The 11,617-nt window shown below is 63.4% G+C and overlaps 1 protein-coding gene across 2 annotated transcripts; it reads right to left on the bottom strand.

The window, feature by feature from the left end:
• Positions 1-90: 90 nt before the first annotated feature.
• On the bottom strand, positions 91-8,306 carry ASPHD2 (aspartate beta-hydroxylase domain containing 2). Of its 2 annotated transcripts, none has more exons than XM_038152937.1 (4): positions 8,160-8,306; positions 4,718-5,789; positions 2,415-2,528; positions 91-1,563 (listed from the first exon to the last, which is right to left on the bottom strand). In XM_038152937.1, the coding sequence occupies exons 2-4, from the start codon at positions 5,595-5,597 to the stop codon at positions 1,454-1,456; spliced, it is 1,104 nt and encodes a 367-aa protein (XP_038008865.1). In that variant the 5' UTR covers positions 5,598-5,789; positions 8,160-8,306; the 3' UTR covers positions 91-1,453. The 2 variants fall into 2 exon arrangements, with proteins under 2 accessions (XP_038008865.1, XP_038008866.1); XM_038152938.1 differs by lacking the exon at positions 8,160-8,306 and adding an exon at positions 7,881-8,066.
• Positions 8,307-11,617: the final 3,311 nt, after the last annotated feature.

An 11,617-nucleotide genomic window follows, 5' to 3' on the forward strand; every position in this document is an offset into this window, starting at 1 on the left:
CACTTCTCCCCACCAGCAGCCAGATAAGCAGGACCCAACCCCTTGGTGTTTGCTTGACCCTGGACTCGTTAGAGCAGCAGGCAAAGCCCATTCTGTTTTCAGCACAACTGTTTATTGATAATCTTTGCTTATCCACTGTATGAATGTTACCAACCTTTGGACAGAGCCAGCCTGCTTCCCCAGGGCCTGTGTCCAGGTAGCCAATGCGTGTAGAAATCATGCACTTCAGGTAGTCTGTAACAAGACGGGTGTAAAAAATATCTCAGATGTATTTGAAATCTCTGCCTTCTCTTGCAGTTGAATCACTGAAAAGTCTGTAAAGAAGTTGTTGGGGGACGGGGCTGGTCCCTCCCGGGCAGGGCACAGAGGCAAAGAGTCCCCAGCCAGAGCTGTGAGCATCCACCACACACTGTGCTTTGGGGGGTGTGTTATAAACCAGCCCCCAGACCCCAAACAGACCCTGGTGCTGGGGGACTTCAGGAAAAGTGTGGTGGTCCCTGGGTGGGCAGGACCTCAGGGTGGGGCCTCATTGCTCAGGCTGCAGAATTAACCCCCCCTTGGGAAGCTGTCCTGTGGTGTCAGGTCCATGGGAGCTGCCGCTGTGTGTGCCTGCCCTGGCTTGAGGAAAGGAGAAGATGGAGCAGCAGAAGGAATGGTGACCTCCTTTCTTCCTACAGACAGACAAAACCCCCATTCTCTGTTTCCAAACAGCATCCCTGCCCCTGCAGGGCCTCCCAGCTGGGAGCTGGGAAAACTGAGGGTTGCAGATAGAGCAAGGAAGGGATTTGGGCAAATGCTAACACCCTTGGTCAGTCTGTGTGTGCTGTTCCCTCAGTAGGGTGGAGGTCGGGGCTCCTGCCTTGCTGGGTTGGTGATGGACTCTGCTCCCTGCCTGGGTGACAAAAGGGGTTTCTGAGGGCAGGAGGGCTGGGGAGCCCCAGCTGGCACATGGAGGAGGAAGCAGGAGCCCCAGGAGGGTTCATTGTGAGCAGAGCTGTGCCCTGCCCAGCCCATCAGACCCAGCCTGGGGGGAGCACAGTGCCCACGGCAGCCCCCAGAGTCCATCTGTCCGTCCATCCGGGACCGCAGCCGGGCAGGGCAGGCTGGTTGGCTGTTATGGTGTGTGTGTGTGTGTGTGTTGTTCCTTTGATGACCACGAGAAAAATTTTACATTACATTCAAACGAGCACCCTTGGCTTTGTTACTCTACTTCTGAACACCGCAAAACACAGTAGCAACAGAACACGACGGAGCAGGGGGGCAGCGAGCCCCGGCAGGGCCGAGGCGCCGGCGCTTGGAAAAGAATCCCTGAAGCCAACGATGGAGGAAGGAGATGGGCGCGGATACACGTCACAGTTTCCATTTACAAGACCCCTGGGAGGGAGCGCCGAGGCCGTGTGCCGGGAGAGGCCCCGGCCGAGCTGCCCTGAACCCACCAGGCCGGGCAGCGCCGTCATCGTCCCGGCGCGAAGATGAAGTCGAGGGCTTGGCGCTCGGCCGCGGCCACGTTGGGATGCCACAGGTCCACCATGAACACCACGCGGGGACCTTCCTCGGGGGCACCTGGGGGGTAGAAATGCACAGTGAGGCCCTCCCCAGTGCAACCCCAGTAAACAGCTGCTGACTGGGAACTCAGGGACACGGGGCAGGCTCCGGGTGCTTTGGGCATGGAGGATTCCTGAGGCAGGGCCTCCTTGCAGCTGCATCTGTGCAGGGAGTGGCTGCTGCGCCACTCCGGCCTTCCTGGCCCTGCACGGAGCTGTGCCTCCCGATCCCACTGCAGGTTTGATGTGGAAGCAACAGCTTTTGTTCTCCCACTCTCTCCGCACGCTCCCCTGTGTAGAGGAGCTCTGCCTGATGCTTTCACGCCACGGGCGACTAATGCCGGGTAATCCGGGAGAGCTGGAGCGGAACAGGCTCCGTCAGCAGAGGGAGGGACAATCCAACAATCCAGTGCTCCCTCGCTGGCCTGTCAGCCCTGAGCTGCAGCAGGGCTGGAGGAGGCCGAGGCCGTGTCACCGCAGCCGGAGCTCGGCCATGAAGGAAGCCGAGCTGCCATGAGGGGACAGGGGCAGCAGGTCCTGTGCCGGGCTGGCGCTGCTGCCACAGCACCACGAGCAAGTCGGGATGGGAGCGAGCCAAGGGCTGGCTGGGGGGCTCCAGGAGTGTGCCAGGAAAGGGCTGCCAGGATGCCCCAGCACCCTGAGGAAGAGGGAGCAAGGTCATGGGGAGCCCTGCCATGCCAGGGACAGGAATGCTCCCAGCTGGGGCAGGCCAGGGCCCTGAGCCCCAAGGACACACAGACCCCAGCCCTGCTGGGGCAGCAGAAGGGACTGGGCGTGGGTGTCCCCCTGATTTGTCTCCAGTCCCCAACACCAGAGGGGACATCATGAGGCCCCACACACTGAACTCACCTTCGTGGAACGCCGTGTGCAGGAAGGAGTCATCAAAGAGCAGGCACCGACCCTCAGCCCAGCACTGGGGCTCGCCCCCCACCACCAGTTCGCAGTTGCTGGGCGTCTTCAGACCTTCAGGCACAAAGAGAGAGGACAGGGAGGGTCAGGCCGTGCCGAGTTCCCTGTGGCGGGGCAGCAGGGAGCAAACTGAGCTCTGTGTGAGCCCCACTGCTGCTGAGGGGCTGCTCCCCTGCAGGGAGTGACCTGAACCCCAAGCCTGGAGCAGCTCAGCCCCTGCCCCACTCCCTGTCTGCTCCCTCCTGCCTTTTCACTGTCCCCAGCAAGCTCAGCACAGCAGGCACTACTTTCGTATCTGGAACAGCTTCCCAGTCCCCAGAGCCCATGGCCCCAAGGTGCGCACAGGGAGCCAGGCTCCTGGGATATTTTTCAACTTCAGGACCAAAGGCAGATCCTGCCTGCTCGTCCTCCAGCCCTGCAGTGATGACCCTGCCCCAGGCAAGGCTGGGGGAGCAGGAATTGTACTGGGGCTGGAAAACGGGGGCTCAGTTGTGGCTCTGCCACAAGCTCCCCAGGGACCTGCCCCCGTCCCTCAGTCCCTACCCAAGGTGCTGCCTCAGGGTAACCCATGGGGCTGCAAGGACAGAAATCTGGGGGAGTCACAAAATGCTCACAGGGAAGCAGCTCTGTGAGGGCCGCGTGAAGGACAACCTTAGAAATAAAATGGGTCTTTTCTTAAAATACCAGCACAAGCCAAGGCAGTTTGACAGGGGTTGATCCCATCACTTCCTGCACCAGGACTGTCACCCCCCGCAGTGCTGGGGACACTGGAGCTGCTGCAGAGCCATCCTGCCCCGAAGATGCGGCCGTGGTGGAGAAAGGGGTCAGGGCTCACGTGGCTCCTGAACGGTAACGATGCAGCAAACGAGCAGGACGGATCCAAGAGCGATGCCAAACCCAGCGAGCGCAGCAGGGACTCCCAGCTGCCCGGCAAAGCTGGGACTACAAAGCTGCTGTTTCAAAGGCTGCAAAACCCAAAGCCATTTCCCTGCACAACAGCCTCAGCTGGAGATGCTGGAACAGGGAAGCTGAGCTGCTGTGGGGATGCAGGGAGGGAGCAGCCTGCAGCCCTTCCATCCCACCCACACCCTCGGGATGCTGCCCTAGCCCGTGGAAGCTGCCTGTGCCTGGAGTAAATCCTCAGGAGTGACTCGCCCCACTGATGGCTGTGCTGGCTTTGCAGATCCAGCTGCCTGAACGGGCAGGTTGTGTCTTAAACACATCCATGCCCTGGCCACAGCAAGAGCTGCGTTCCCAGCACCACGGTGGGGGTGCCAGTGTGCCCCCAGCCCAGTGCAGAGTCCCAGCGGAATGACGAGCAAATGGCCTGTGTCATTCCTCTGCCCAGGGCGTGTGCGCTCCAGGTGTGCTCACCTGAGCCCACTCAGACATCACTGGCTCCTCCCAGGAACCTCTCCCAGCCCCTCACGAGGGGAGCAGATCCCCCAGTGCCCCACCGAGAGGGGTCAGTGACAGGCTTCCTCCTGGCACCGGCAAGGGCAGCTCCTGGGATCAGCTCTGAGAACAATTCCAAACAAATGGCCAGCACTGCCTGGGTGTGTTTACCCGAGCTGTTGGCTGAACAGGCGCGGTTGGTGTTTGCCAGCCGGGCCCGTGCGGTGCCTCCCCCGGCACGGTCGGTGCTGTGCCAGCCCAGCCATCTGTGCCGTGTGGGCTCTCCCCGTCCCTGCCCGCCGAGCAGAGAGCTCTGTGCCACCAACCCAGTGCCTGACCCACCGCAGGGGACACCCCAGGACCTCCCAGCCCTCACTTGCCGCTTTGCAAACCCCAAAGCAGCGCCTCTGCTCCCATCCACCCATGTCCCATGCACAGCATCCAGGAGATTCCAGGACAGGGGAGCTGCCAGTGGCACAGCACAGTCCTGGAGCAGCACCCCAGGCTGCCCCACATCTCGGGATGGGAAAGGGACCTGTCTGCAGAGAGAGGGATGTTCAGAGACCCCCATGTAAAATCAGCCTTGTATCACACACCAGCAAGAGTCCACGGCCCTGGGTCAGCAGGAGGAGGAGGTGAAACCCTCCTGCTGCTGATCTGGAGACCCTGGGGATGTCAGGTACCCAGGGACTGTCACCACCAAAGCCCCCAAAACCTTCCTCAGGCCAAAGAAGAGCAGGTGTATGAGCCCCAAGAGCACGGGGTGCCAGAGGCTTTTTTGGGCCCCCTGCACCCAGGCACGGCCTCCACCGCCCACACCCTCCCGACACACGGCGCCGGACACTCACCGAGGTGGCAGCGGATGCGGATGTTGGTGGGCCCGTAGTGCTCGGCGATGACGGTGCCCGGGCTCAGCACAGAGATGCAGGCGTTCCCAAAGACATTGTTGCCAATGCAGGTACGGAGGCTCCCGAGCAAGCGGTACGTCCGTGGGCATCTCCGGCAGTTCCTGGGCACGCACATGCCCTGGTTCACCAGGTAGAAGGTGAACCACTCCCCGCTGGGCGTGCTGTTCATTTTCCATCCTTGCGGGAGGCTGCAGTTTGAGAACGCCTTGTACAGGGTCTCAAACTCGCACAGGATGGTCTGGAAGTTGCGCTCCAGCAACTCCACGTCGTGCTTTTGAGCGTCCCGGGAGAAGTAGGGCGTGGTGGGCAAGTCGGGCAGGAAGAAGACTTCTGGCTTCTGGATGGAGGGCCGGCTGTTGAGGTAGCGGCCCTGCTCGCGGATGCCCTTGTGGATCCTGCCCATGCCGGACCAGGAGTAGCGCTTGGCGTACTCCTGCAGGTTGTGGTAGAGTTTCTGGTTGAGGCCGTCGTGGTGCGAGCAGCGCACGCACTCGGGCGACTGGCAGTACACGAACCCGTTCTGCACCCCGTTGGCCTCGGCGCTCTGCATCAGCGCGTTCACCGTGGCGTAGGCGCGGGGCTGCTCCCGCCCCACGTGGTAGCAGTACCACACGAAGAGGACCAGCAGGCAGGCGACGGCCACCAGGGCTGTGGCGTCGCAGTCGCGGAAAGACTGGATGCCCGTGGCGATGAAATCCCGGAGTCCGTCCAGGGACCAGCTCCAGTCCATCAGCCACTCCAAAGACATGGTGGTGGTGCTGGGAGCGCGCAGCGGGGCCCGCCGGTCACTGCTCGTGGGGCTCAGGGGCACCCACACCATGCAGCCGGGCCGGGGCGCGGCAGGAAGGGGCTGCCATGGGCGAGCGGAGCGGCGGCTCTGCCCTGCTCTGCCCTGAACTCTGCATTGGCAGCGGGGCCCGGCAGCACCCCTGGGTCAGCAGCCACGTGGCTGGAGGGTCCCCGCTGGTGTTCCTGGGCCCATCATCCTGAAAGGCAGTGCTGGAGGGAGGTTCTGCAGAGAGAAACCCAGAGGTGTTAGGGAGAGGGCTGCCCCGTGGGGTCCCTGCTGGGGTCAGTGCACGGGATACAGCTGGAGCTGTGCGCTGGGACTGTATGGGGCACTGGCTCCTCAGGGAGGGGATGGTGGGTAAGGAGCCCAACACCAGCCCATGCTGAGTAAATCCCCCAGTGCTCCCAACAGCATCTTCCACAAATACCCAAATAAAAGGCCCAGACACAGACCCCATCTCCCACTGCCTCAGTGACCATGTTCCTGCTCATCCTGCAGTTTCTCTCCTAAGTTGCTGCCTTATCATGTCTGAAATCTGGCTGCTAAGTGAATATACACTGAGAGTACACACTTCACTGCCCTATCTGGCAGCACATCAGCTTATCCCCTCCATCTGATGGCTCTGAAGTGACTCTCCCTCCAGAGACTGAGCTGTGGGAGAGCCCAGAGCTCAGCCAGCACATGGCCACAGGGCCAGCACATGACCACGGGAGCAGGTCAGGGTGGTGGCAACAGGGGCAGCTCAAGTTGGCTTGTTTGATTTACCAGCTCGCCGGTAAGAGCACCGACTCCAAGTATTAGGATGGGTTTATGAGCCAGGAAAGCCATCCAAACCCCCCCAGCCCTTCCTGCCAAGGTCCTGCAGCCTCTCAACATGCTTTCCCTTATCAATGGTGATGGAGACGGGCTGCAGATGGGATCTGACCCCACAGCAGAGACGTGCTGCAGGGCTGGAGACCTGGGATTGAGCGAGTGTTACACCCCAGGGAGGAACATCCACACACCCAACCTCCCTCCACCCTACTTCCTTGTAGCATGCTGCCTGCGTGCCCCATCCCGGGATCTGCAGTCCACGTGGCGTGTCACAGCCTCCCGGGAATCTCAAGATAACTTTCCTCCATCTCCACAGCTGGCATCCCTCCAGACACTCCCGCTTCTCCCACCCAGGCCTCGGTTCCCGGGGTGCCACCACAGAGTCGCTGCCAGGGATGTCCCCAAAGGCTGGCACAACCCCTGTGCTACCTGCAGGACTGGAGCATGTTAGGGAAGGAGCAGAGCCCTGGGTGATGTGTATCCAGGGTGGCTCCTGCCCTACAAAGGGAACTGCTCAGGCACAGCAGCCACGCGCAGCCGGAGCTGATGGAAACGCAAAGAGGAACAGAGCTGGGGCGTCTGACAGCCTCAGGGTCCCCAGGTCAGAGTCACACCCTGCAAGGGTGGCACAGCACAAACACGGCCCCAGTGCTGCCCCAGGGATGCAGGCAACACCTCAGATCAGGGGGAAACCATCAGAGCAGCAAGAAAGTCAAGCCCCCACGCCCACACACATCACCTGCCTGACCCCAGAGAGTCTGGGAGCCTTGGGCTGCAGAGCCCTGGGGTTCTCTGGGCACAGTCTCTGTGGGACCAGCCCAGGAGCTGCCTCCTGTTCCAGCACGGCCACCCCACTGCAAACCTGACCAAACCCACCCCACAGGGGCTGTGCCAGCACTGGGGCAGGGCCCCAAACATCGGCACTGCTCCCGACACACACCATGTGGCTGGGGCAGCCCGGGGCACCCAGCGGGCGCTGCCACCTCCCAGCCACGACCCTGCACCCAGACGGGTCACATCCAGCACCCCTGGCCTGAGATCCCAGAAAAGGCTCCTCAGCTGATGATAATGGCAGAGCCATTCCAGGGAGCAGAGATCAATTCCACGTTGCACCGAAGTTGTGCAGGACGTGGAGGCGAGCACCGTGCCAGCAGCAGCCGTGTTACATAAGGAAGGCAGAGGCTTCGATGCAGCACAAAGTTGCATCTCGGTGACTCCTTGGTGGCCACGGCATCTCCTGGAGGCAGCGGGTTCGGCTCAGCCCAGCCAGGGTCCCCGGGCCGTGGGCCTGCAGTGACGGGGACGCGTGGCGGGGATGTCCTCGGCTCCACACGGCTGGTGTCGCCTCTGGGAGCAGCATGAGGAGCAGGAGCCTTGGGATGAGGCGGGATGCCCGCTGCCACTCCGGAGCAGGAGCAGCGTGTGCTCCCTTCACCCTCTCCTGAGCATGCCACCCCGCCGGTGCCAGCAGAGTAAGTGTCACCCGCGCGCTGCTCTCACCCAGTGTGACGGTGTCACCCGGCGTGGCGGCGTCAGCGGGTGTCACCGCTGTGGCCGCATCACCCGGCGTGGCAATGGCACGGCCGTGCCGGTGTCCCATCGCCCGGAGCGCCGGTGGCACCTGCCGCCGCGCTGTCACCCGGCGCGGCCGTGCCGCCCGCCCGCCGCCGAGCCCCTGCCCCGGCCGGGGACCGGGGGGGTTCGGGCTGCGCCCTCCCGCGGGCCCCGCTGCCGCCCCGCGCCCCCGCGGCCCCCCCCGCGATGCGCTGCGGTACCGACCTGCCGCCCGCGCCGGGCCGTGCGGGGCCGCGCGGGGCCGCGCTCCCTCCGCGCCGCTCCGCCGCCGCCGCGGACCACAACTCCCAGCAGCCCGGGCAGGAGGGGCCGCGCCGCCCCCGCCGGGACCCGCGCCGGGCGGCAGCTGCGGCCCCGGCCCCGCACAGCCCGCCCGCGCCCCCGCGCCCGCCCCCCGCGCCGCGCCCGCCCCCGCCCCGCGCTCCCGCCCCGCGCTGCCGGGAGGGGCCCGGAGGGGCGGGGGAGCCGCGGGGTTGCGGCACTCGGGAGGGGTCCCGGGGATGGAGCGGCGGGAGGTGGCGGCGATGGTCCCCGAGGGAGCGCCCGTCCCCGCCCCGCCGCGGGGGCGCCCCGGGACGCGGGGGCTGGGTGGCGGCGGCGCGGGAGGTGCGGGGGCACCGGGGGTGCGGCGGGACGCGCAGGGACAGCGGCTCCGAGGACTCAGGCTCTGGGGGCTGCAGCAGTCTGGGGATGCTGGTCCCAGGGGTGGGAGCACGCAAGGATGCAGCCACCGAGGGAACGGGGACTGGCTCCAGGGACACGGGCTATTAGGGATGCAGCAGTCGGGATGTGCAGGGTTCTGGCTCCAGGGATGCAGGAACGCACGCATTCAGGGAGCTGGGAGTACTGGCTCCGGGGATTCCGGCCCCTTGTGCTGCAGCCCTCGGGTTGCAGGGGTTGCTTGTCTCCAAGAATAAATGCATCTGGCATGCAGGGAACAGGAGCTCCCAGCGAGGCCCAAGATGCAGGCAGCCAGGGAATGCTTCAGTGAGGATGTGAGAGTGTGCTGCGGCACCAGGGATGGGGGGAGACTGTTCCCAGCTTGGAGCGTCCCTTTACAACTCTTCAGTGCTAGTGGAGAAACTGTCGTGAGTCTTCCTGTTTGCCTTTTTCCTCCCCAACCCATTTCCTGTTCCCCTAAGCCAATGCTATCAGTTCTGAGAGCCCCGGGGGATCCAGTGCTCCAGTCCTTCCTCCTCCATGGCCCCGGTGCCGGGTGAGCGGCTGAGCTGAGCTGCCCACGGGCAGATCCCAGGTCCAGGCAGATCCCAGGTCCAGGCAGGGCCCTGGTAGTGCTGCCCTGTCCTGCCCTGTGGCAGTGCCACGTGGAGCCCTGTGGGACACCTGTCACCGCCACAGGGCACAAGGAAAGCCCTGCCTTGTTTTGCAAATTTTGCCATCCGGTGCCCACGCATCCTCCCCTGGCACTGCTTAGGGCTCTGGAAGTGGAAGCAGAGCTGTCCTGCACAGCCCCTCAGGTGTGCTTGTGCTTCCTCTGAGCAGCTTCATCCCTGGCAGTCCCAAAATGCATCTTGTTTTCCATCCTGGCACGTTTTCTGCCTCCTGCTTTCTCCTGCTGCTTGCCCGTGCCCCCACCAGCACATTCCTCAGCCCGGTGTGCTGCTGCAGGGCCCTGGCAGCATTGTGTGCTGCGGGGTTAAAGGAACGGGAGTTTTTTCCACCCTGCTCCTTCCCAGGCCCCCCAGCCTCAGGCACAGCTCCTGCTCCTGGCAGACAGCGCATCTTTCTGTCGGCACTTGCAGGCTCCGAGGCTCTGGGCTCTCCCCTCCTGTCTCCCCTGCCTCTGCCCTCTGAGCTCTCTGCTGCCTCTGGCCCAGCCCCTGGTCCCCAGCTCCACCACTCAGCTCTTCCCTGCAGATCAACCTGGCTTTCCTGCAGGCTCCAAGAGAGCTGGAGAGGGAGTTTGGATGAGGGCATGGAGTGACAGGACAAGGAGGACTGGCTTGAAACTGAGAATAGGTTTAGATAGAATATTGAAAGGAAATTCTTCCCTGGGAGCGGTGAGGCCCTGGCACAGGCTGCCCAGAGAGCTGTGGCTGCTCCATCCCTGGAAATGTCCAAGGCCAAGTTGGATGGGGCTTGGAGCAACCTGGGATAGTGAAAGGTGTCCCTGCCCGTGACAAGGGTTTGGAACAAGATGAGCTTTAAATGTCCCAAACCAATGATTCCATGATTCTGTGATTCCTCAGCACAGGGAAGGCCCCTCCGGGAGCACTGCCCCAGCTCCAGTCTGAACATTCCAGGAAATCCCAGCCCTGGCAGAACACAAGCACGGTTTTGGCAACAGCTGAGGGGAGGACACTGGCAGTGTCTGCCCCAGGAGGACAGCTCAGGAAAAGGGAGAAGGAACCACTGGAGCCAGGAGGCTGCCCACAGACTGGGCTCCTGCCAGGGTGTCGCTGGCAGAGCTGTGCCAAGTGCATCCCAGGGCTTTTCCCAGCCTTCTGGGCTGGGCAGGGATGCTGTGCCTGACCTGGAGTGGGCAGAGATGCTCTGCCTGAGCTGGAGTGGGCAGGGATGCTGTGCTTGGGCTGGGCAGGGATGCTGTGCCTGGGTTGGAGTGGGCAGGGATGCTGTGCCTCACCAGGGCTGGGCAGGGATGCTGTGCCTGGGGTGGAGTGGGCAGGGATGCTGTGCCTGGGCTGGGCAGGGATGCTGTGCCTGGGTTGGAGTGGGCAGGGATGCTGTGCCTCACCTGGGCTGGGCAGGGATACTGTGCCTGGAGTGGGCAGGGATGCTGTTGCCTCACCAGCCTCCAATGCAGCTTGCAAGGAATCAAGGGGTCCCTGCTGCTCCATCCCTGCCCTCGGGGGTCCCTCAGCCGTGTGACTGCTGTGACACGGCCCCGCTGTGCCCCCGCCCGGCCCCGGGCAGGAGGAGGCCGTTGTGGCCGAGGCTGCTGGGCCCAGACAAAGCTCCATCCGCAGCACAACGCCTGAGGCCAGAGATTGGCTCTGGCTTTACGTCACCGAGGAGGAACGGCAGCATGAAGGGCTTTTTTTTTCCCCCTTCATTTTAATTCTCTTGCAATCTCTGTCCAAAAATAACCCAATCTCCCTCCCCCAGGAATGCTCTGCATCAGAGCCTTGGCTCCCTCGCCCCCTGTGCATTAGCCTGGCAGCTGCTGAGCAAAGCCATTATCGATGTCACAGCGTAACCTTGGCTAAAAGCACGCCTGGGGAGGGCAGCGCTGTTGCATTGTTTGGGTGGGGCAGGGACAGATGGGAAGCCCCGGGTTTCCTCGGCCGGGCATTTCCCGGGGGGTGGGGTGGGCTGAGCATCCCCCTCCCTCCCCGCTGCCAGGGACGCTCGGGGCTGCTGGCATCAGGGAACGCTGTTCCCGCTGGGGTGTCCCGGTGGCGCTGCTCCTTGGCGAGGTGACAGTCACCGTGCTGCTCCACGCTCTCAGGCACAGCCGTGCTCAGGGTCCCGTGGTCCCCCCGCAGGACCTTGCCCTGAAGCTGGAGGAAAACCTCGCAGGGGCTCCTTTCCTCCCCCACCGGAGCAGCTCAGCCCGGAAAGGCTCCCAGGGAGCAGGGGGGGCTTTTCCCACCCAGCCCCGGGATCCTCCCAAGCTGCTCCGTGTGGGATGCAGCCTCCTGCACACTGGGGCAGTCCCCTCTTGTCCCCACAGTGGTCTC

Source organism: Motacilla alba, chromosome 15 (genome assembly GCF_015832195.1).
Source record: "Motacilla alba alba isolate MOTALB_02 chromosome 15, Motacilla_alba_V1.0_pri, whole genome shotgun sequence".
Taxonomy (NCBI): Eukaryota; Metazoa; Chordata; class Aves; order Passeriformes; family Motacillidae; genus Motacilla; species Motacilla alba.